A 26,012-nucleotide genomic window follows, 5' to 3' on the forward strand; every position below is an offset into this window, starting at 1 on the left:
CTGAGGCTGATTTTTGAAAGGTTTTTTTATTTTCTACTCATCTGAACCACAATCACAATTATCAATACATACATTTTTATCAGTATGATTAATAAGGCATCTGTATTGCCCATTAAGAATAGCACTGTCAAAGTGAAGCCCTGAATTGCTTGAGCTTTTGGAAATGTGACCTTGCAACAACAAAATCTAATTTGAAATGCGGTTACTCCCACATCCTGCTCTGAAACAATGGACCTGTGCTCTAAAAAAAGCAGTCCAAAATCACCCTACACTACTGGGAATAGATGACGGGATGTTTCCCTGCACATTTTTATTTCATTTTGTATCCTAGCAACACACTTCTGCTGTGTCATATGCAAGGTACATTTCTATGCATCTGTTACAAATATCAAATCGGTATCTTCATCTGCACTCTACAATAACTTTAAGGTAGTTTTTATTTATATACATATGTGTATATATTATAAAGTTTTAGAAAAATAGATACTTTAACTTGTGCATGCAATTAGTGCCCTTATTGCAATAGTTTTGTACTTGCAACAGACACATTTAAAATGTCTGTTTTACTTTGAATTGTTCATTTATGATATAATTGTATTGCAAGTTTTTTTTAACCTTCTTCCATTATCTTAGTTTTCAGAATTGATTGTCCTTTTGCTAGTTGACTTGTGATCATCTAACAGCAAACAAACATTAAAGCAACATAGCCATGTACATTTTAATATATTTTAATCGATGCAGACCAGGTGCCACCATTTGAGTTCTACAAGTACAATCATTTATTAAAACATTCAAAGGTTAAATAGGCTTCGTAAGGAGGAATGCTCAAAGACAGATTTATTCTTGGGCTGCACCAGGACGGTTCTTGTAGCTCTCCAAATGTGACAGGATCCATCCAGAGGGGCCCAGGATGGTCACGAAAAAGGTCCCCATAGCAATGAGTTGCTCCTGCATTGAGAACACAGTGACAGTAGTGAGATGCAGAACTATATTAGTAGTTTTATTTTTTAGGTGGGTGGGGTGTATTTAGTAATAGACTAACCAAACTTTTTCCCATGCATTACACTCAAGCACGTTGTATTTTTGGTGCCTTTTTCCTTAGAGACTACAGTTTCATGTGATTTTTCTTTGGGCAAAACTATCCCAGATGGGAAAAAAATCTGAGGTATTTGTGTTTTGGGACTTAGTAGCTATTATAGTTGGTCTAAAATGTTTTTTAGCTGGTCCAGGCTAGAATACCAGCAATAAACCGGTGTTTGAAACAGTCTAGTTGGCTGACTAGCAAATGACCTGCTAAGAAACAGCAGCTCCAAACCACCATCCCAACCTGGATTTCCAAACAGGGGTGAACTTTATTTGTCCGACAGGGACGTAAAATTGGCTGCTTTCCAGAAACGTATAAGGGCACGAAGCTCTTTAAACACATTCATTACATTACAGACTCTAATTTCTTAATTTTATGACTGAAAATGTCGACATGACAGAAAGCTGACCCCGAGCGCCATTTCCACACTGTACGTGAGCGCGCAAAAAGGATCAATGGCGTTATCGGCATATACTCTCGTCTGACTTTTAATTACACTGACTAAGATATTATTCACAGGTTTTCATAACAGAATTAAACATTTTTACCACTTCGCCTATTCACGTATTTAGCTAGTTGCTCGATAGTATCCATAACTTAACGTATTTCACAGGCCGTCACACTCCCGCGCGCGCAGACAGTCTGGTGGTAAAGTGCGCAGTTAAAGTCAGCCCATACTCACCCCAGTGGACAGCACATGTTTGGCTGGTTTGGCTGAAATGTTGGCTTTAGGGATGATTTGATGTCTCATCGTAGCCCTCAGCAGGTTGAAAGAGCAATTAAAGGCTGACATGATGGTCATGTTGTTGGATATATCCAAACGCTAAAATGTATGCGCCACTTGCGCGCGCCTCGAGTGGTAATGCGCCCTACAGGGAAAGCGAGACGAGTTGCAATTTCTTGTCTACCTGCCAACTCCTATTTAAGGTCAGGGCGAGGAAAAAAGAAAAAGAAATGTGTGTGTTTGCCAATCCGCTGCGAGTGTGATAAGCTCGGTCTATTTAATTGGCTGTCCCGCTGCAGTAAAGATGGAGAGTGTTTTCGTGCCTGCAGTCAGATGGATGCAACCTGCAAGATGTCTTAAAAGTAAGGTCTTCTCTACGGTGCTCTAAAACGGAAGAACTGAACCACAGAAGGTTAGAAGGCAAAAATGCAGTCTATTTCGTACGTATTTTTCTGCTTTTTTGCATGCTTCTTGTTATCTATAAATACCAAGATTTACAATATGTTATCTTTTGATTTCCATTTTATCCCAATTGTTACTTTGTTTACTTACATTTCAGTGTTATATTGTATTTATGTAGGCTTTTGCATTGCATCAAAAATAACTAAGCTTACTACAAAACTGATAGTAGGCTATAATAATCCATGTCCTTGCTCTCAGTAAATGGATCTATGTCAAACCTGCATTTCAAAATGTAGGCTATACGCAACTCACAAAACACTTAAGTACTGTTGAAAAACATGTTCAGAACTATTAACCTTGGTTATAACCACTGCCTCGCCAATAATGTACCAGAAGATGGAGCTATATGATTTTTATTCAGCAAGGATTGGCCCATTCAATTGACGAATAATTACAAATAAAAGCTGTTCTTTTTAACGTTCTATTCACCAAAGAATCCAAAAACTACTTTTAATCAGCTATTTATTTATTTATTTTTACATTACGCACGTGTTTCTTGAGCACCAAATCTGCAGATTGAAAATACAGCTCTGCCCTCGCATGAAAGTTACGGTTTAGAATATAGTCCTAATACAGTAAAAAACAGTTGTTTGAAATTGTAATAATATTTCACAATATACTTAAAAAAAAAAAATGTTGTATTAAATAAATGCTGCCATCTTATCGACCCCCAACCTTGATGCGTTCAAGTCTCCTGGGAAGTTCGTTTTTTTTGTTTTTGGGATCTTTTTTTTAAATCTTTACGATACAAGGAATAAGAACACACAAATAGAGTCATTAATACAGAGAAAAAATATATATATATAAACAAGAGCAGAGGGGAAGTTCGTTTTTACGAGATGGTTATGACGTCATATGGCGGTTTACCTTCTCTTAGCAAACTACACAAAAATACAGCGAGGTTTACAGCAAACTTTATACTCCTAAATGAAGAACAAAGAATTTGTGTCAGGTTTGCTTTTTTATGGTTTTAATTAATTTATGAAGCCACTGTAAACTTTTTCGTTAGGATAGCCTATTGTTATGTGGCCTATTACAATGCTATTACATCTTGTGCAGGCAATTAGCTTATTTTGTTGTAAATAAAATAAAAAAGCCTGACCATGTCACTAATACAATTCTGGGTTATTTGTCAACCCAGCACCTGGGTAAAAATATTTTTATTTTTTAAATGACCCAACAGCATTAAAAAAAAGAACCCAGCAATTTTTCAGTGACTCAGCACATGGGTAAAAAATAATAAATAAATAACCCAGCATTTTCTTAGTGTGTAAATATTGTAGTATTCCGCCGCGTTTCTCACTGACACGCCCCCAACTCGTAAAAGAAAATCTCGAGCTTCTCACTTGAATCTGAGTTTGTTCAGCTTGTAGGCCTAAATACGATTTTTCAGACATGACTTGAACGCACCACTGAGTATGGATAGCATTATATTGGCTAAAATATTACACGCACAATTTTAAAGATGAAAATCATAGTTGATAATGAAAATAAAGTGAACGAAGGAGTGAATTTTGATTGCCATAGTCTTTTGTAATACCACTTTAACTGTCAGTTCTTAAATGACATCATCCTTCAGGAAGTGACATCATATTTGGTGGGAAAACAGCACAAACAAGACAAATTCTGATATTTTGATGATGTATTAGACTGCAACTTGAGCTGTTTTTAGCAAGTTTTCCTGCCAGTTTTAATAATCATGCTGTAATTGATAATGTTAAATTGCCTATGCTTTACCAGACTATATATCTAAAAGTCTATACTTGTTGTGCAACTACTTAAATTACAACACAGGCATATTCAGAATGCTTTAATGCAAAGTTATGTGACCTCGAGAAAGTGAAACTGGCTAAAGACTTGAAAATATCCACTTGTTTGCTTAGCAGTGCTTCAGTTTAGATTAGATTATTAGATTAGATTTATAGGCTACATGATTCTACACAGAACACATATTGTGAGAGAATAGCTCCCATATAGTTTTCATTGAAGACTGAAGTGCATGCGAGGGCAGTGAAAGAAGCCATTGCTCTCTGAGCAGGCGTCACGTCTGGCTCACATGATATGATATATCCTTTGGCAACTGCTGGACTTTGGCTGCGATTCTGAGGTATTCAAGGTCATCTGAAGTACCCCAGCTGCCTTGGATTTATGTCTATATACATACAATGACTTCTGTTTATCAAGAAAAGTGCAACTAAAAGTGTAACGAAACTGAAACAAACGCAGAAGCATAAAATAACCACAAATGGGGATATAATTCAACTTCAGTGTGAATGTTATTTATTTCATTTATAAAACATGATTCTCACCACTGTCAGAACATTAAAAAGTGACTTAAAAAGTGTGACATTTCCTAAATATGAAGTTTGTCAAAACAACACAACTATCTTAAAGGGATACTCCACTTTAAAATGAAAATTCTGTCGTCATATACTCACCCTCATGTTGTTTCAAACCTGTATGAATTTCTTTCTTCTGCTGAACAGAAAGGAAGATATTTAGAATATCAGTAACCAGACAGTTTCTGGTCTCATTGACTTCCATAGTGGAAAAAAATATACTATGGAAGTCAATGAGACCAGAAACTGTCTGGTTACTGACATTCTTCTAAATATCTTCCTTTCTGTTCAGCAGAAGAAAGAAATTCATACAGGTTTGAAACAACATGAGGGTGAGTATATGACGACAGAATTTTCATTTTAAAGTGGAGTATCCCTTTAAACAGCAGACATAAAACAATTATTTCCCCCCACATATTTGACATAAATAGATTTATTTTGAATCTTAAACATTACAAAATATGGCACACTGTACACAAACCCTTCACTCCAATTAATGGATAACAAAGTTCTGTGTTGTGAACAATCCTGATTGTTTTCTTGCATTCAACGACTTCAGTTTCTCAAACCCTTGAAGAAAACACAACAGTCAAGTTAACTGAAAATGAAACAAAGCAAGAGCTGTATATCTGCAACAATCAGGAATTATTGATTCACACCTTTGAGAATTGCGTACCAGCTTTTCAACCCTGAATTTGAAATAATGTCATCAATGTCAGGGACAAACCGTCTTCCATCTGGGAAAAAAAAGAAGAAGAAAAAAAATCAATACAGCAAGAAATCAAAATCTGACCACATATATATTCATGCTTAATTTCAAACAGAAGATCATCAGCTGGCAATCAATCAGAGGTCAGACAACACTCACGTTTTCCCTTTAGATACAGCATTGACTGTGGTCCCCAGTTCTTAGATAACGTGGTCTATTAAAATACATTTGAGCAAATAAGTAAAAGAAACAGCATAAATAATTACAATAAAAACTCAAAAACCATACCTTTTTAATGCAATGACACTCTCTCACCAGTAAAAATATCACAACTGTGCATGTCCATAAAATCCACATTCTTGATATCTATAAAGAGAAAACAGATGAAACATTATCTTTTATTCTATGCTAATGTATGCACGTAAAAATACACGTATGCATATTTACCATTTTTGTTGGATCAAGAATTGTTTTTGATGAGAAGAACTAAACAAATGTGAACGGTCCAGTTCCCTACTCCTCTATTTATGTTCTTCTTTAACAACAGGACCCAAGGTTCGATACAACCCCCTGCGAGAGACATCACTTGCTTGCACCTTGTCCTATCATGGGAACGCCTTCTGCATTAACCTGCACAAATGCTTGACGTCAAGAGTGTCTCCTATAATGAAAATCAATACGGTGAGGTTTTCCTTAAAGCTGTGTCTCTAAAATTCTGCACATGAGAAAAACACTCATGTTTTTCTTAACCCTGAATCCGAAATGGCTTGAATGAGTTGCTTGCGTGAAAGGTGACGTAAAAATTGACCTTTTTATTAATCCTGGCAGATTCGGGTAGGTGTTAAGATTAAAAATGATTTTAAAAAAAACATAAGGATGTCATTCAATTTAGTCACTGATGCATAAACAATGTGACAGCTCCAGTACATAAACACAACTGCAAATGACAAAATTAAAATGCCAATACAATTTTTAATGCACGGAAATGACTGCTCATACAACCTGACAGAAATTCCCTGACATGAGAAACCAGATAAAATTTCAGAACAGCAAAAAAACATTCCAGAACAAGCAACAAGTAACGTGGAGAAACATGTAAACATTGCTTCTGGTTAAATGGTTTAAAAGCAAGTGTTTTTTTCTTTAGATGATAGAAGGTATTCTCAACAAACTACAAAAAAAAAAAAAAAAAAATGGAAATAAATACAAATAATAATTTACATATTTCTTTTTTTTTAATAAAAATGTAAATCATGCTTAAATAATATAGTGCAATATAAATAAAATGATCAATTAAAATCACAAGAATATGAAGTGGAAATGGATATAAATAAATAAACTGAAACAATAGTAAAAAATAATAATTAACATGTACATTTAAATAAATAAATATAAATAAAATGTGATATGGTGGGAAATAAAGAAATAAATGGAAAAATATATATAAATAATAGTCATTTTTATAATATTTAAATTACGGCATTTGTATTTAAATAAATAAATATAAATAAATAAATAAATAAATAAAATATGCTATTAAAGTCATGAGGATGTGAGTTTTAAAGCATCTCTTAACATTTAAAGGAAACAGAAACACTTGTTGGTAACCATTTTAAATCACATCTGGGCGCTTGTTCCCGAGCTACACATTGAATTGCACGTTGGTGGATTTGAATATCGATCGGACGATCTGCGTCAGGCACTGGCCGAACTCCTCCAAAATCATTCTCTCAGCGTGAGCTGAAGTGTACCCTTCCTTCTCTGCCTCTTCAGCATGGGCGAGGAGACAGCCGCATGTGGCTTCCACTACATCAGGCGTGATGCACGCCAGAGGACACCTATCAACAGAGACACCCTCGGTGACTGAAGGAATAACAAAACCCTACTGCTCTCATTTACTACCTTTTGAAAAACAACCAACAAAGCACGACTTTAATCTCAATCTCGTTGGACTAGTTTACAGTGATGCCATAAATGTAGATATATATTTATAGGATATATACTCATACACTGACCTGCCACTTTCTTAGCTACACTTGTTCAACTGCTTGTTAATGCAAATATCTAATCGGCCAATCACATGGCAGCAACTCAATGCATTTAGGCAAGACTGAGCAAACTGAGCATCAGAATGGGGAAGAAAGGTGATTAATGTGACTTTAAATGTGGCATGGTTGTTGGTACCGGACTGGCAGACCTGAGTATTTCTAAAACTCAAGCCATTTTCACGCTCAGCCATCACTAGAGAGAAATTATCCAGTGAGTGGCAGTTCTGTTTGGCAAAATGCTTTGTTGATGCCAGAGGTCAGAGGAGAATAGCCAGACTGGTTGAAGCTGATTGAAAGGTAACAGTAACTCGAATAACCACTTGTTACAACCGAGGTCTGCAGAAGAGCATTTCTGAACGCACAGCATGTCGAACCTTGAAGCAGATGAGCTACACACCGGTGCCTCTCCTGTCAGCTAAGAACAGGAAACTAAGGCTACAATTCACACGGGATCACCAAATTGGACAACAGATTGGAAAAACATTGCTTGGTCTGCTGAGTCTCGATTTCTGCTGAGACGTTCAGATGGTAGGGTCAGAATTTGGCGTGAACAGCATGAAAGCATGGATCCATCTGGCCTTGTATCAGCGGTTCAGGCTGCTGGTGGTGTAATGGTGTGGGGGGGATTTTCTTAGCACACTTTGGGTCCCTTAGTACCAATTGAGGATTGTTTAAACATTGTTGCTGACCATGTCCATCACTTTATGACCACAGTGCATCATCTTCTGATGGCTACTTCCAGCAAGATAACACACCATGTCACAAAATGTCCAATTATCGCAAGCTGGTTTCTTGAACCTACTAATGAGTTCACTATACTCAAATATCCTCCATAGTCACCAGATCTCAATCCAATAGAGCACCTTTGGGATGTGATGAAATGAAGGATTCGCATCATGGATGTGCAGCCGACAAACCTGCAGCAACTGTGTGATACTATCATGTCAATATGGACCAAAATCTCTGAGGAATGTTTCCAGCACTTTGTGGAATCTATGCCATGACGAATTAAGACAGTTCTGAAGGCAAAAGGGGTCAAGGTGTACCTATTACAGTAGCCAGTGTATGTGTGTGTGTTAGGGGTGGAATGGTACACAGAAGTCACGGTTCGGTTCATACCTCGGTTCAGACATCACGGTTCGGTACAAGTTCGGTACAATGGAGGGAAAAGCAGAACAAAAATGTAGAAGGCTTGTGCATGTCTCATACTGTACCATTAAAGGAAAATAAATTACTTAAGCCCTGTAATTTTTAAATAAGTTTTATTAATAAAGTAAAGGCATAGAACCAGTTTATTTGTTATTGTAATTAAATTAATAAAAAGACAAAAAGACCTTGATCTATGTTTGGTAATTGTACCTGAATGAATTGAAAATTAATTTGCTACATTTCAGATTAATATATTTGTTTTCCTTAAAATTTTAATTAACAATAACTTAAACACTTTGCATTTTGAATGATGTCCTGTTTAAACAAAATGACGGAGTATGTTTTTATGTTTCCACTGTTCGATCGCGCCCGCGCCTCACTCACACACACGCACACGCACACAAATATAAGTCAACACTTTGCGACTTTTCGATCGCGCCCGCTCCCGCGCCTCTCTCTCTCTCTCTCACACACACACACAACATATTCCAGCATTGCAATCTTAACATCGCGCTTCAGAGCTAAGGCGGGGCTACAGATTAGGTGTCCCTAAAGAACCCACATATCTAACAGTAGTTCCGCATTACATTAATTAATTTGCATGCGAGTTTTATTTATTTTTATTTCGTGTATTCTCCGTGTAAATTTATGCACCGAACCGTGACGCCCGTACCGTTTCGGTTCAATACAAATACATGTACCGTTCCACCCCTAGTGTGTGTACACATCTAGTCTGCTCATTTTTTAAAATACAAGGCCACAATTCCTTTTTTGTTCTTTTTTTCATAAGAAAAGATATTTTAAAAAAACACTGAATAGAAAAATTTGTTACTATTGTACTGTTTTTATGGTTCAGTATTATAATGGACTCATATGTACCTGGTCGGGTTGTAGATCCTGGAGTCAGGCCTGTCCCGGTCTGATCTCTTCTTCGAAGGGCTTTCCTCATAGTTTCGGCAGCCCACACACTTACAGGTGGATGTGCACATGATTTTGGCCTGTGTGGAATTGCAGTGTAGAGTGTCTCCAAAACAATCACACTACTGAATATATACTAAATATAAGATCAGCCAAAACATCCCAACTTACCTCGTAACACTCACAGTAGTTCTTCAGGCAGCCTGAACGCTTGCAGTTGCAGCCTTTTGTGTGACGTCCCTTTACATTCCCCTGCTTCTTACTGCCAATCTTAGGCCGAAAAGCCCCTGGATTCCTCTCCAGACAGGTCTTAGGAGCAATAAAAATGTAAAATATAATGAGGTTATCAGTGGCATCTAATCAAAGAAACACATTAGAGTTGGTATGTTTTAAGAGGTTATTGCTATGTGGTTCACCTTTATAGCCTGGGATCTCTCTACATCATGCTCAGTATTATTGAAGCAGTTTATGCATTTGCAGTTGTTGCAGACCTCTCCGTTCGCAAAACATTCACAATAACTGTCAGAGACATTATTTGGTCATTTGGAGCTGATTTTACATAGTAATTTTACATAGTCATCATGACCAAAGCAAGTATAAAACAGATCATTGTGTTAAATAAAGACACTGTTGGGTAATACAACCAAGAATCAGTTAAAGTCACATTTGACCACACAAGAAGCTAAAAAAAACTACAACATGAAAATACTTACAGTTTCAAACACTGAGATTTTGTACAGTTGCAGGGCCTCTTTGATTTTTCCCACTTCACACTAATAAACAAAGAACAGTTATGCCATAGTTGAGAGTGTTTTATAAAAGTGATAGATCGGTTTTCAGGAATAAACACGAGATGTGAGGTTTTACAGTAATAACACATGTACCGTCCACGTCCTTTAGTGTGACCCTCCTCTTCCTGTTCTACAGTCACAGTAGGGCAAAGCGTCTGATGCAGCTAAAAAAAAAGTAAAAATATATATTTTTTAAATGTAATTCCTTTTAAATTAATTTTAACTATATATATATATATATATATATATATATATATATATATATATATATATATATACACACTTTTATTTATTTATTTTGTATTTAGACAAATACAACCATACAATACGCACATACCATACTTAGGAAACCTAAGAAGAAATGTCCTGGTCATATTTTACCCCAAAATCAAAATCATTTTTTTATAAATAAAATTATGTAAATTTAGGATCACTAAGATTGGAGGCATTATTTTCATGAAAATTCTGCAAGTTCCCATTTCTAAAATAAAAAAAAATTACTTTCTCATTAATTTAATGAGAAACACTAATAATTAATTAAATTGTAAAGTACAGTGGATGTATACATCATATAAGTATGATAGAAAAATTTATTTAAGTTGATTTTAAGTTTATTTTCATTACTGTATTAATAATGTCACAATGAGAAAATATATTAATAGTGTTAAAAATTGTTTTAATTTTAAGCAAAATATAATTTTCTTTTTTAGGTAAAGTGTGACAAACAATTACTCATTATGTATGTATAGGCCTTCAACTTTAATGCATTTGGCAGATGCTTTTATCCAAAGCTACTCTACTGTTTGAGCTGAAGGAAACCTTTACATAATTATGTGTTATATTTACTCCAGGTTTCAAATGAGACTGGCTGAAAATGATATTTGCCTTCAACGCTACCTGTGAAGCATAAGGTCCTGGCGTGAGGTTGAACGTCACACCTGCAGATGTCGTGTGGGTCTGAGGCAGCCCAGTGAACACAGTCTTCTCTGAATGTCTGGCATCTGACGCTGGACAGGACATTCACATACTTCAACAATACATTCAACTACTAAACTTGTAGTCCATTTTAAAATAAAATGCTTAAAGTCAGAAGTATGTCAGCATTAGAAAGGAACGCCGTTTATTTTTAACAACAGTAAATGCTGTTATTAAATTTACATGCAAAGGGATTATTTAAATAGAAGACTGAAAGGCAAAGCAACAAAACAAGCCTGTTCGACTCCAAAGAGCATGGAGAGCGTGGAAAAAGGGCATGAAACTAAATTATGGCTTTATAGTTTTGGCAAACCTTGAATGAGCATTATACATGGACCTCAAGGGAAAACATAAATGATAAAAAATGCATGATATGACCCCTTTAAATCAATTAAAATATCTACACGTGTTATAATCATTGAGGTTTGAAGTTCACCTTTTCCATGAGGTAACTGGTCCTCAGTAGAGCAGCTCTGGACTGACAGCTTAGACAGAGACTCTGTGTTGGGATCCGTCATCATAGAGTGAGGAATCTGATCAGGACTGCAATGGTTCAACATGACGACCTGCCCTCCATCACACACAAACTGCACGGGCTGTAACATCTAAGAGAAGATGGCCTGTTTCAAGACTTTTCAAACGGCTTCATTTTCATTTATCAAAGACCTCCAGTTTATTGGCATAATCTGTCCTTGACACTCAAAATAACATGAATTGAACATGAATCTAAATGCAGCTATGTATCAAAAAACACTTATAAATGACAAATATTTTATTATTGTACATTATTCTTTCTTTTTTTGTGTGTGTAATTTGTAAAATCTACTTTAGAGAATAACAATATGTTTGTAACAAGAGTAATAAATAATTTGGGCACCCCTGCATTAGAATTAACGTTTGGGGTCAGTCTTTTAATTTTTCAATGTTTTTTAAAAGTCTCTTATGCTCACCAAGGCTGAATTTATTTGATACAGTATAAACCCTAATATTTTCTTTTTTAATATATTTTAAAATGTAATTTATTCCCATGATGCAAAACTGAATTTTCAGCATCATTACTCACATAATCACATGATTCAGAAATCATTGTAATACGCTGATTTGGTGCTCAAGAAACATTGAGGTTGAGGACCTTTCTCTTCAGAAAGTCGACTTACAAACGGCTAACTGGGATTTGGAAAATTATTTTTATTTTATTTTTTTATTTTAAATGCACACTTCATGTTCATAAGCCCCATAAAACCTGCCAATTACAAATATTTGTAAGAGAGCATTTGAGAGAGCTAATACCTGACAAATATTGGACGTCTGAACTGGAGGCTTCTCCCCCATCTCGTGCTGGTCATGAGGTGACACAAGAAGACCATGTGGCTGATTTCTCTGAAAAGGTATATATGAACAATCCATTAACTCCCTTTGGACCGAGCGTATGCTTCACATACACACAAACATCTTCAGCCGGCATATTACATTAACATGTCTGAATCCTTGGTGTGTAGAATAACCCTCCATATTGTAATCATCCGCACTTTCAGAGCTGATAGTATTGACAGATCGACAGATCTCTGCCTGTGAGATAAACAAACAAATGAGACAAGTTTTGCTTATTTAATGAGTTAGAGACATAACCTACTTACTGGAAATGCTTAAGGCATTCAGTTCAAATGAGATTTAAGATTTCACATAATAAATACTTCAATTTGTGCACACTCACTGATGGCATGCCATAGTGAAAAGCCTCCTGGGATGGCCATGGGCTTCTAATAGAGCTGTATGGTTGGCCTAGTGCATGCTGATAATGGCTCGACGGAGCCAGTAAGTATTCAGAATAGGACGCAGTGCCAAAGTGGGCTACTGGAGGCAAAGGATCATATGTTAGCGGATGAAGAATCCTGTAGGTGGTGTAGTCGTCCTCCCGCAGGGATTCTTCCATCCTGGCATATCCCGGTCCTGAATGCATCCCATGACTGAAGAGATTTGCCATTCTAGGACTTTCCTGGGTGTGGTGTAAGGGGACCAGAGACCCGTCGGTTAAGTCTCTTCTGTAGCTGTACTCTTGCCCATCCAACTCATTCATTCTCCTGATATTATAGTGCTAATGTAGATGGCGCTGGAGTCACACAGACATAAAAGAGAGAAGCATATTTATCTACAATTTTATAAACAGTTTTCGTTTTAATTTTAGTAAGTTTGTTATGTGCATTTGTCATTTATTCATTTTTTTTATTTTAAACATTTCCTTTTCATTTGTTAAATGTATTCCTTCAACTTTTCAGTAAGTTTTAATAGCTTCATCTAAGATTTTTTTATTTCAATTATACTGATAACAATTTAGTTTTAGTTAACAATAGTAACACTGGTCCTGAATATGTAACGTATATTTGTTTCTAGTTATAATACTCTTTTGTAAACTATTTCATTGACAACATATTTCATAGGAATACAACTGTTCGGCTCTAGTATAAAATATACACAGATAACCAAGTATTGTTAATTAGATGTTTGTTAAATTAGTTTATTTACTTTGAAGTAAACTTGTTAAGCTAGCGATTTAGCAAATCACTTCATCGGCGTTACCTCAAGATATTGATCAATTATAAAATTTACAACAATTTCGAGACACTTACCAGATAAATAAGTACGAATGGATTTTTGACCGTTTAAAAGAACAAAATTGACTTATATAAGACTATACAAGAGTTTTTTATATGTTTTCGACGTTACAGATACTGTAAAATAGCTCGAAGGTGATACGCTCGCATGAGCTCACGCGCATTAACAGTAAAAACCGCGAGAGGTCGCGTGCGTCTGTTTTTCACATAATTATATATTTTTTTATTTTGTAATCGGCTAGGTAAACAGTACATTTAGATGATTTAATGATATTTGTATAATATGGAACTTTTAAGTAAATTAGTAAATTAATCAAAATATAAACATTAGTGAAGCGAGTTATTTGAATTTAGCGGCATCACCTTTTCCAGTCATTTCTAATGCATTAATTCACTAAAATCTGGTTAAAAGTTGGGAGGTAGGTAGGACGCTTATGAAACTAACCCCGCCTCCAGTTTGACATAAGTTGTGAAACCCTTTAAAGAGAGAGTGCGCGAGGAGTGCTCGCGACGTCTTGAAGATGATGATCAATTTCACAAAGTGTCACTCGGTGCTGATCACGGGCGCGAGCAGAGGGCTCGGACTGCAAATGGTCAGACAGCTGCTCGCTACCTCGGAAAGACCCAAAAAGATCATTGCAACCGCCCGGAATCCAGCAGCTGCAGAGGTAAGCTATCACAGTGCTCGACAGACAGCGAATATGCACAATAACAAGCTTGCTTAACGAGCGATTATGTTTGCTATCATCATTGCCAGGAACTACAAGAGCTTGCCCAGTCTAATCCAGGCGTTCATGTTGTGCCTCTAGGTGAGTTACTGTCACGTGTCCAATCGTTTTAACGCTAGATGAGGGACAGTTCGAGCTAGCGTAAACCGAATAGTTCAGGTGGTTTTGTTTTGTTTGAGAACGTCGTGCATGTCAAATGAAGTTTAAATAAGTTGCAAGAAATGTATAATTTTTTATTATTATTATTTTACCAAGTTTTACAAAGCAGAAAGGGAACACAGTCACACACATAAAGCATAGTTTATAACTTAATTATATACAAGTAGGATGCCTACTTCCGGAATTCGCCTAGTGGAGTGCAATTCATATATATGTCCAGTAGGTGGAGACCAATGACAAGGATTCAAACGGTTCTGGGAATCATGGAAAAACAGGTTTTTTTTAGTTTTTTAGTAACAATGGAAAGTTCCACTTAGAATAAAACATTTTCTAGCTTGTGTACTTTTTCATCTGCTATATATTTAATTTGTGTGGCGCATTCTTTTTTAATGAATTGGATCAAACCGGTTGTTATTTCCATCAGATGTCACCAGTGACACCAGTGTGGATGCAGCAGTGCAGGCAGTGGAATCCCTTGTGGGTGCTGATGGCTTGAACTGCTTAATTAATAATGCGGCGATTAACATCACCTCTGAACTAAACACAGTCACACGAGATGCCATGATGAAAACCTTTGAGAGTAACACAGTGGCTCCTCTTTTTGTGTCCAAGGTAATATGACTGGACCAATTACCAACCAAACACTGGCAACTTTAATCTATTGCTAATACTTTTTAGAACTGAAATTATATATTTTTATATATTTTTGTTCCTCTTTATTGAATTCCCTATGGTCTTTTCCAGGCTTTCCTGCCGCTGTTGAGAAGGGCGGCAGCTGAAGGCAGTAACATGGGAATCCACAGAGCCGCAGTGATCAATGTGTCATCTCTCCTGGGCTCCTGCCAGCTCAACTGGGGCGAAGGAGCGAGCTTCAAGAGTTATGCCTACAGGGCATCTAAGGTAAAACACCTGTTATTTGCTTTGTGGGGAAAATGATTCAGTTGCTGTCATATTATGAACTTGTATACTTAACTTTGATTTTTATTTTTATTTTTTATAAATATAGAGTGCCTTGAACATGGTTACAAGGTGTTTGGCTATTGATCTGGAAGCTGATGGGATCTTGTGTGTCGCCCTTCACCCTGGTTGGGTGCGCACTGATATGGGCGGACCAATGGTGAGGATGAATGTGTTCCCTTGAGATATTCCTATGGGTTTTTATAATGTTCTCTCTCTCTCTCTCTCTCTCTCTCTCTCTCTCTCTCTCTCTCTCTCTCTCTCTCTCTCTCTCTCTCTCTCTCTCTCTCTCTCTCTCTCTCTCTCTCTCTCTCTCTCTCTCTCTCTCTCTCTCTCTCTCTCTCTCTCTCTATATATATATATATATATATATATATATATATATATATATATATATATATATATATATATATATATATATATATATATATATATATATATATATATATATAATATATATATATATATATATATATATATATATATATATATATATATATATATATATATATATATATATATATATATATATATATATATAATATTTACTGTGTGTGTAAAATGAGGACTGTGGTTAACATAAGTTGACAATAAATGAATATTTTCTTCTACAACATAATTTACACACACCCATATAAAAAACGCATATTTTGAAGCTGAATAATTTTTTTATTTTATTTTTTTATGTATGTTTCTAATAAATAACTATTATTAATTATTAATCAACAAAGGGCCTGTCCAAATACCCACACCTGCAGTCTTTGCACTTGACCACTTAAATCATGTATTTCCTGTCTTTGGCCCAAGGGTTCAAGTGGACCTTTCAAGACCTTTTAAAAGTGTAGAACTTTTGATTCCCTGATGGGATAGTGTTTTAAACAAAACAAGCGTTTACAGAGCTTTATTTTGATTTTCAATACTCTGCATTTTAAAGGAACATGCCGACTTTTTGGGACTTTAGCTTATTCACAGTATCCCCCAGAGTTAGATAAGTCCATACATACCTTTTTCATCTCCGTGCGTGCCGTAACTCTGTCTGACGCACCCACTCCGCAGAAGTAGCAGTGCTTCGCCTTCTGAGAATATAGTTCCCAGTATGTATATGGTTAGAAGATGGCTGTCTCATGTGACCTTGTTATTCGTACACACTGTGACTATACAAATCACAACATGCAAATAGGAAAATGTTGGCGTTATTTTGTGACTTATTGGGAGCAGTATGCTAGCTGGAGCCATTTACCTCCAGTCTTTGTGCTAAGCTAGGCTAGCGGTGGGTGCGTCAGACAGAGTTACGGAACGCACGGAGATGAAAAGGGTATGTGTGGACTTATCTAACTCTGGGGGATACGGTGAATAAGCTAAAGTCCCAAAAAGTCGCCGTGTTCCTTTAAAAGAAACATCTAAATGTCTGTTTAGTAGTCCCTATGTAAAAGAAGCCACAACTTAAAACTAAAAAGCAGTTGCAAATTTTGTACAAAATACACATTCTCATCTTTGCTCATTGTTTTACTACCTTATTATTTGTAACATCTAATTTTACTTGCCGTGGAATGTTTTCCTCTGCATCTCGAGTTCCTGAACATGATGCATCTTTACTACTTGCTATAACACGAAATAAACATGAATGAACATCAGAAGGCATGTTGAACGAATCGGTACAAGTTACTGAAATGTTTCAAGTCTCATGCTATCGTTCAAAGACAAGCTTGTAAACAATGTCACGTAACATTACATTTACCTCAGAAAAGCCATTCAATGACCAAAGTTCCGTAGTTAAATAAATGAACTAGAAATCAGCATTTTGCGAAATGTATGCACTATATTACATATTCATTACTGCCCACTGGTTGAATGTTTGTATTTCAGAACAACATTATTATAAAAACTGGCTTATGTGCAATTTAAATGAATGTATACAAATCAGTTTTTCATTTGAACAAGTTTAGACTTTTTCCGATTTTTCTGATAACCTGATATATGCGTCACACGGGTATATTTGTGGCTATAGCCAACAAAACATTGTATGGGTCAAAATTATCGATTTTTTCTTTATGCCAAAAATCATTAGGATATTAAGTAAAGATCATGATCCATGAAGATATTTTGTAAATATATAAAAAATATATATTTTTGTGAGTGAATGCAGCAAAATCACCAACAGAAATGGACAAGTTTAAAGGCGATTTTTCTCAATGTTTTGATTTTTTTTTTTTTTTTTTTTTTTTTTTTTTTTTTTTTTTTGGCACCCTCAGATTCCAGATTTTCAAATATGTTGTATTTCGGCCAAATATTGTCCTATCCTAACAAACCATACATCAATGGAAAGCTTATTTATTCAGCTTTCAGATAATAATCTGAATTGTTTTAAAATTACCCATAAGACTGGTTTTGTGGTCCAGGGTCACATATATCCAATCAAATTGAATCGGAATTGTGAATCGGAATCAAATCGCAAGCTTGTTGTTAAATTATGAAAAGTGCGTCAATCCCTAGGACTACTTATTTGAACTCGTTTTTTCATTTACTTGCTATTTACAGGCACCTTTGAGTCCAGAGGAGAGCATATTATCCGTGTTGTCTGTCATTTCTGGATTCACTGAGAAACATCACGGTGGATTTGTGGACTACACTGGAGAAAGCTTACCCTGGTGATCTCCATATTGTGTCACAATGTGCCAGATGACCACTGAGGAGCTTAAAACCTGCGGGATTAATTATTCATGCTTCCACCTGTGTGTCCCAACCAAGAAGTACAAATCTTTCTTAAATAAAAAAAAGGTTTTTGCTACCTGTCTCTCGTGGTTTTTGCCTTTTCTATGAATATAAAAATAAAATATAAGACAGAAAATAAGTTGAGTCAAATGCCATTTATGAGTTTTATTTTTTGAATCCAGACAGATTAAAGGTACGTGGTAAAACTGACATGTTAGCGTGTGGAGAAGACGTCGAACATTAATAGAGCCTCTGAGAGAGGCGAGTGCGGTGGAGGTCAGGGTGTGTAAATGCTGAATTCCGTCAAAATTAGGGTTGGCTTATCTCCTCTGATGTGAAAGAGGAAGGCAGACTGTCAAGAGCCCCAATTTCTGCAGGATGGAATAAGAAAAAAAATGGGAAAATTAGAACAATTCACTTCCTTGCAGTCAAGATATATTAGGTGAACAGTGTTTTTCAGAGACGTTATTCAGAACTGCACAGAAAGTTCAAGAGAACAGCATTTATTTGAAAGAGAAATCTTTTATAGCATTAGAAATGTCTTTTCTGACACAATTTAATGCATCCTTGCTAAACAAAATGATTGATTTCTTTAAAAAAACGTACTGACCCTAAACTTCTGAACTGTAGTATATAGTATATATACAGTATGTTTATGTATATATTAGTGCTGTCAGATCGATTAATTGCATCTAATATAAAAGCTTTTGTTTATATGTGTATTACATTTATTTTATATATACATATATATACACACATATTATTAAGATATAATTTATATATATATATATATATATATATATATATATATATATATATGAAGAGTTCAGATGCAAAAGCCTCTAAGTGCCATCTGAAATTTTCCTCTAGAATGATCATTTTTATCAAGCTCGTATATTTAAGTTCAATAATTTCACTTAAATGGCAATGCAAATTACCTATTAATTGTCATTTATGTGAAATTACTGAACTTAAATATACAAGCTTTATAAAAATGATCATTCTAGAAGAAAATTTCAGATGGCACTTAGAAGCTTTTGCATCTGAACTCTTCATATATATATATATATATATATATATATATATATATATATATATATATATATATATCTTATTTAAAACTATAGTTCCTGCAATTATTTATGTATACTATCAGTGCTGTTTATTTGCAAAACCCTTTTCCCCAAAATCAGCACATAAAATGTAAATCTAGCGAAATTGCACTTACCTTTTAATCTGAGATAAGAAAGAAAGTCTATGATGGTATGGACAACGTCCTCATCTGATATCCTCAGAGCTCCTAAAGACCAGAAACAGTTATTACAAGATTTTATAAGGGTCATTATCATTTATTCTTTTAATTACAACAACATCTGTGAAAGCACATAATTAAAAAGTTAATGATCATCTAAATGGATCGTTAAATACACTTCCCAGCCTTTAGAGACTCTAATAAACCATCCAGAAACTGATCTCAACTAACACAGGGCTTTCACACTGGCGGTGCGTGTTTCTTACCAGTCTTGAAATCTTCTTCTATGGGGATTTCTCTTTTCCCCGCCAGCCCGTGCTTGTCACTTAGACTCCTGTGGCTGTCTATGGCATCTGATCACAAAGCACAACCACACATAATCACACTGATCATTTGAACAACCCGCTGAGAACCCGAGCCGCCAGACCCTGACGCCACGGCTGATATGTGGCACACATATGTTCCTAATGCGACAAGTCATTATCCGAGGAATATCTTTTTTGTTGGTGGTGGTGTTGTTGTTTTTGTTGTTTTTTGGGACAGATTGAGTAGAGCAACCTGCAGGACTTGAGTCATGGAATTGCTTTTTGTTGCAATGCGAAGCACACACTCACACCCTTGTGAAAAAGAAGTGCACTTAAATGTCTTGAAAATACACTACTTCATAATCTTAGAAGTATACTTTACTGTACTTGCATGTAATATAATATTACCTAAATAAAAAGCCACTTAAGTGTACTTAAATAGAGTCCGCTATCACGACTGTTTAAGTACACGTTTAAAAAGTGCACTTTGTAATAATAATATCAAATTAAAAGTTGTACATTTATCATATTTCAATCATTTCTGTTGTACACCGTCAAGTATGAATGTATTTCTTCTGTTGAAACACACACAGTTTCTGGTTTCCATTGACTTCCATAGTATTTTCTTTTTCTATGGAAGTCAATGGGGACCAGCAACTGTTTGGTTACCAAAATTCTTCAAAATATCTTCTTTTGTGTTCAGCAGAAGAAAAAAGGTTAGTTTAGAACAACTTGATAGTAAGTAAATAATGACAAATTTAATTCTGGGGTGAATATCCCTTAAATTCAGATAATTGCATTTAATATAAATTTAAACAATTATACTTTTGAATTTAATTGCAAATAAAATGCAACTGAAAACATACAATTCAGTTCACACTTAAGTATATACTTAAGTATATACTATGCTAAAGTGTACTTCTTTTTCACAACGCCAGCAAATGCAAAAAGAGCAAAAATGACAGCAGAAGCTCACAGTAAGAGTGGAAAAGCGAAGGCGGAGAGTAAAGCAAAAGAAAGAGTGAAATCTCCCTTAATAGTCACCATTAACGCAAGAGAAAAGAATTGCTTATTCAAAAAGCATCCTGCTGCTAAATGGGTTAGGACTAATTCATTTAAGGCTAGCAGTTTGACAGTATTTACCAAGTTCATGAAGAACTATACACATACCTCACATAAAATATGCATCTAAATTATGTATACCAAACAGCATCCCAGCAATTGTTTCAAATCATGATGAATTCATCTTTCCAGTTTAGATGAAAAGATTTTTGTGATTCATGAATCGAACCATCGCCAGCAATGCAAAACCGCAAATGGCACAAAGAGCAAAACATCACAGAGCAATTCCTCATCTGACTTCAACAACCTGCAGGAGCAATCTTACATTGACCGAGCAGATCTTCGCTCCCCCTTGTACTGGGAGAATCCTTAATCTGTATAAGATGATCAATACGACCTGAAACACAGGGAGCTTCTGTAACTGACCTACACAACATCAGCTCAACATCAGTGCACCCCAACACATTTCATCAAAGACAGCGAACAGGAAACTAAACGGGTGTATACATGTATACACATATATAATGTATACATCAAAAGGTTTGAGGGACAAGATTACAGTTTATGTCAAGTTTAGGCTTACAATCATGCAGGGTTAGTATCATTTCCCTCTGATTTTAAGGATAAGTTATGGGTTGGGATAGGGTTAAGACTACATTTTCAGACAGTAATGTTGTTCCAGAATGTCTTACTTACTTGGCAGAATCACGGGTGACCACATAAATCATACGCAACTGTATTTCATAAACAGCTGGGGAAAGGTAAAGAGAGAAGACAGACAAAAAAAGATGTGTTGGAGAACTCACGAGGACCGAGGAGATACCCAGCACTGTTGAGGGTCCATCCTCTCTTCTCTTTTGCCTGTTTTATAGAATATAGAAATATATTTATTGAAATACATTTAAATATAAAACCCCAATTACACAAATAATTGTTTTCTTTAGCAAAAAGTCCTTAATAATCTTAATATATTTTTGTTTAAATCTGTCATCCAAACTAAAATCATAGTAATATCACACATTGTAAAAATAAATAAATACATTTGCTATACCTTACGTTTTCAGGTACAATCAACTAGGATGTTTAAGTCATTTCCACTTAAATTACATTAAACTGGTTGAAAATTGCTTATATTATTTTGATGAGTTAACACAATGTAAAAATATATGTTGTCATAACTTATTGATCATATACTTTTTTGTGTATTTTTAGCTTAAACAATGTAAAAAAAAAAAAATTAGCCATTTAACGTTACATTTACGTTTATGGTGTTATTTTTCTGACAAAGTCAATGCCATGTCCAATTATTAGGCTACAATTTGTCCATGTATTGGAGCATGTTGTCACAAAGGTCAACGTACAATATTTTTTTTTTCACGCAACAACAGTGAAAATGTTTCTTTTTAATAGCTAATACTTTTTAAGGCATGTGTTTAAACAGAACTGACTTCAAGCAAAAGCCACCCTGAGAATAATTCACTCGAGTAAAAAAACAAAAATTGTGACAACTTGCCCCGGTCTGCCCTATAATAGTATTTCCCCGATGATCTTTTTCGAAATCACAGCAGTTTTCAACTTTTCTGCGAATTCTAATTTAATTTCCATTAAAACATACAGTATTAACTAATGAAAGAAATAATTTTGAATCAAAATAACTCTTACCGCAATCACCATTCCGAGTGTTTCCGAAAGAAAAGCACATACAATAAGAGACGCACAAACTCCAGCGACACACCTGTTCATCTGAAACAGCATTATTGAAGCGTTATAAAACATACAGAACCGTGCATAACCAAACAAGCAAAAAGAAAACAGGGAGAACGAGAACTTACCCTGAGTTTCAGTTGGGTCTTTGGAGAGTAAAAACAGTACTAGTAAAATAATTCCTGCTTCTTCCTTGCTCGTGGTGCTCTGATCCTCCTGGAATCCGAGGCTTTTATTGAAAGGGAATGTCTCACCTCTGACGTATTTACGTCGAAAGGTGAAAGACAGTCTCTTCATCACTGACGACAGAGCAAGTTACCAATCGAGTCCATGTCCATGAGATCATTTGATTAACGTCTTTTTGATTATTGTATCTATAAGTCACGGTTTTAGATGCCACTCAATGACCACTAGCGATATTATGGATTTTAGACATGTATCTAGTTTGACATTCCCAGCTCAGCATAGCTTCACACATTTTACAATAACAGAAATATTATTTTGCTTCACAGTTAATGTTTTTGTGGACCAATAAATTAGGACATTTTATGTAGCCTATGGGTCAATGACTAATAATGATCTCCGAGATGATAAAATGGAGAAATGGTTTTCGAAATGCAACATTTCTAGTCATGCATTTGTTCCATGCATTTTTAACCTCAAGAAATGAATTGATACACTTATTTTAAGTCATACAAAATTCAACTCAGTCAGTTTAATGTAATTTAAGTCGAAATGACTTAAACATCCAAGTTGATTGTCCTTGAATTTTGTTTTAAGGTGTACCATTTTACTTTATGCAATACGTGGGCCATAAATGTAGTCCCATTCAATACAATGTATCTATGCGCTGTATCTAATTTGCACATTAATGTGTTCTTGGGGCAACATGTAATGACAAATAAATGTAATAATGGCAGAATTCATAGTCAACATTTTCATAATAATATATTTCATAGGAATATTGATATATAATTTCCTCCCATATTCCTGATAAACATGATTTAAGTGTCCTCTACAGTTTTGTAACAGAAAGTCCTATTTTGATTAGAAACCCCATAACATTTTCCTGAGATTTTGAAAAGTGCTAAATTTGATCACTAAATGAATGTCAGCCATTTTTAATAACCAATAAGTGTTTGTCCTCTAAACATTTGGTATCTCTGAAAAGCCCTGAATGTGCTCTTTATAGGACATTCAGGACAGACTTAAGGTGTCAGAGAAATTCACTAAAATATAATGTCCACTACATCTGCTCACATCACTCTCCATGTTCACTATTCAAACCACAGGAGGCCATTTTGAAATGCTTTATTGAGTGCGGAAGTCAATATGGGTTCATTTGTTCATGTGGGTGGATTGTACATTCCAACAAAGCGCAGTTTCACAAAGCCATTATTTGCATTTGACCTTGAGATATGTCCTGCTTCCAAGTAAACATATTGGCTGGCAATCACGAAAATAACAATTACTCCAAAAATAATGAGCAAGATGAATAGAAGTCTGATTGCTTTTCTCAAAAGGCTTTGTTCCTTCTGTTGGAAAGGACTCTCAGATTCCTTATTGCCTATTTCCGTGTGTTTGGTTTGAGTCTGTATGGCGGTCTCCTCAATCTGCTTCTCAGCTTCTTGAGAGCCACGTTCTTGAGTGTCTGCAGGGCATTTCTTCTGATGATCTCCCTGACCAATTGGATGGATGACGGAGGAAGCTGTTGGTGATGGGGTCCTTGATGAAATGGAACAGAGTGCACACTATTAATCTTCTTTTTTCTAAAGAAATCAGTTGATGCAACTGTGTAGGCCTATTGTTAGATTATTGTAATTTAGAAAAACACCTGAAAAAATTGCAGACACTTTAGATGAAATGAATACAATCATTAAATCCCATACAATATTAGGTTACACTTTATTTTAAGGTGCCATTTGTTACAGTGTAATTATATAGGCCTATTTAAGTACTGAGTAATATTATTTAACTACATGTACTTGCTATGGGGATAGGGTAGGATTGTGATTTGGTTGAGGGTTAATTGCATGAAATTGTGCATAATTTACTATTGTTGGTAAGTACATGTAACAACTAAGGACACTAAAATAAAGTGTTACCCAGTATCAGTGTAGCACATATTCAGCAGTACATCAATGAAAAATTCTCATATAAAAAGGAAAAGGAAGTTTACCTTGCAAGCTGTTCCTGGTGTAAATTTAGGTTCGTCGTGCTGTTGTTCATACTAACGTTAACGAGTAATCTGAAAACTGCTCGAGAACGGCAGTGACCGCCGCACTTGTCTTTGTTCATGGCCGAAGATGTCTCAATCATCTATGAGACAAAAACAATATTATTCCACTTGTCATTCAGTATATAACTTAGTTTCGGCTATTGCGTGAATTATCAACCGACTTTCAGGGGGGTCAAGGCTATTTTAAAGGTAACGTTATTTCATACGCTAAAAAACGCGTATTCTGATCTGTAGAGATTCGTCTCGCGAAATGCATTCCGTTTGGGTCAACTGACGCAGCTAAACGTCAATAGATAATAATAAATAAAAAAGACATTGAAAATTTTGTTATATTTGAGATGCGTAAATATGAGAGACTGTTAGCCTACATATTACAGCTGCCTAACTTAACTAATGATTAATCGACGTATTCAGAACCTTTGAAATCTATAACGTTAGCTTCTGTCTTTACTGAAACTTTTGAACGCTGCTTGACACAGGCTATTAAAAGGCCTAATGTTAACGTTGCGTGTAAATTTCCTTCGCTTCCTGATTTCAGCTAACGTTAACTTACTTCTTACGTTACCTTCTTAACTTAACTTACTTCTCACCTCAAATTCAAACGAAGACATCAGAAGAGAAACAAACCTAATAGCCCTAGTTATTGTGTTTAGAATAAATCAAACTCAGTCACTAGCCTCTTGCTTTTTCAAGTCCGTCTTCTGTTGCATGAATGTTCCGTGTTACTGCTATTTTGAACATAATTCAAAATCATAGGACTAGTGTTGCCGTGGTTACCTAACCACCACAGTCGAACCGAGTCGAACGCGACATTCACACAAGTCAACCGAACCTATTCGACTAAACAGTAAACAAATTTGTCATCCATCTTTTTGGGAAGATTGAAACGTTTGATAACACTTCCTAAAACTCCAACCTAAAACATAAAGACATCTATTTTAATCATATTGAAATTTACAGGAATTCGAATAGCATCATCGCATCATGCCTTTATTAGAAGTCCTTTCTTATTAAAAATAAACTAAAATCAATATTTATTTATGTATTTATTTATTTACAAAGATTTTTAATTAGCTTTTAAGA

The 26,012-nt window shown here is 35.4% G+C and overlaps 4 protein-coding genes and 1 long non-coding RNA gene across 5 annotated transcripts; 2 read left to right on the forward strand and 3 right to left on the reverse strand.

Moving 5' to 3' along the window:
* Positions 1-712: 712 nt before the first annotated feature.
* cox8b (cytochrome c oxidase subunit 8B) lies at positions 713-1,975 on the reverse strand. Its single transcript, XM_081356451.1, has 2 exons — positions 1,767-1,975; positions 713-948 (listed from the first exon to the last, which is right to left on the reverse strand). Exons 1-2 carry the CDS (start codon positions 1,884-1,886, stop codon positions 838-840), a joined length of 231 nt encoding a protein of 76 aa, XP_081212577.1. The 5' UTR covers positions 1,887-1,975; the 3' UTR covers positions 713-837.
* Positions 1,976-2,083: 108 nt separating this feature from the next.
* Positions 2,084-12,088, forward strand: LOC308685024. The gene is made up of 3 exons (XR_014029410.1): positions 2,084-2,248; positions 5,866-5,999; positions 11,076-12,088. It is a non-coding gene; the product is annotated as an uncharacterized lncRNA (long non-coding RNA).
* tesmin (testis expressed metallothionein like protein) lies at positions 6,961-10,673 on the reverse strand (the record flags this gene model as incomplete). Its single annotated transcript, XM_081355326.1, has 7 exons — positions 6,961-7,156; positions 9,395-9,513; positions 9,605-9,742; positions 9,850-9,952; positions 10,147-10,206; positions 10,318-10,388; positions 10,659-10,673. The coding sequence occupies 7 exons, from the start codon at positions 10,671-10,673 to the stop codon at positions 6,961-6,963; spliced, it is 702 nt and encodes a 233-aa protein (XP_081211452.1).
* A 1,881-nt stretch (positions 12,089-13,969) lies between the features above and the next one.
* LOC308684520 (C-signal) lies at positions 13,970-18,530 on the forward strand. Its single transcript, XM_081355773.1, has 6 exons — positions 13,970-14,479; positions 14,569-14,620; positions 15,123-15,310; positions 15,443-15,598; positions 15,705-15,815; positions 18,194-18,530. Exons 1-6 carry the CDS (start codon positions 14,333-14,335, stop codon positions 18,305-18,307), a joined length of 768 nt encoding a protein of 255 aa, XP_081211899.1. The 5' UTR covers positions 13,970-14,332; the 3' UTR covers positions 18,308-18,530.
* A 146-nt stretch (positions 18,531-18,676) lies between these two features.
* On the reverse strand, positions 18,677-22,729 carry gal (galanin/GMAP prepropeptide; the record flags this gene model as incomplete). Its single annotated transcript, XM_081355941.1, has 6 exons — positions 18,677-18,738; positions 19,596-19,667; positions 19,886-19,972; positions 21,312-21,383; positions 21,793-21,847; positions 22,649-22,729. The coding sequence occupies 6 exons, from the start codon at positions 22,727-22,729 to the stop codon at positions 18,677-18,679; spliced, it is 429 nt and encodes a 142-aa protein (XP_081212067.1).
* Positions 22,730-26,012: the final 3,283 nt, after the last annotated feature.

Source organism: Scardinius erythrophthalmus, assembly GCF_964197995.2.
Source record: "Scardinius erythrophthalmus genome assembly, chromosome: 24".
In the NCBI taxonomy this organism is placed as follows: Eukaryota; Metazoa; Chordata; class Actinopteri; order Cypriniformes; family Leuciscidae; genus Scardinius; species Scardinius erythrophthalmus.

Bases quoted from the DNA above. Each gene is read 5' to 3' on its own strand.
- cox8b (XM_081356451.1), bottom strand. From the start codon at position 1,886: ATGACCATCATGTCAGCCTTTAATTGCTCTTTCAACCTGCTGAGGGCT. The intron at 949-1,766 runs GTGAGTATGGGC...TTCTCAATGCAG, and splicing joins AACATGTGCTGTCCACTGGG to GAGCAACTCATTGCTATGGG.
- LOC308684520 (XM_081355773.1), top strand. From the start codon at position 14,333: ATGATGATCAATTTCACAAAGTGTCACTCGGTGCTGATCACGGGCGCG. The intron at 14,480-14,568 runs GTAAGCTATCAC...CATCATTGCCAG, and splicing joins GGAATCCAGCAGCTGCAGAG to GAACTACAAGAGCTTGCCCA. The intron at 15,816-18,193 runs GTGAGGATGAAT...TGCTATTTACAG, and splicing joins CTGATATGGGCGGACCAATG to GCACCTTTGAGTCCAGAGGA.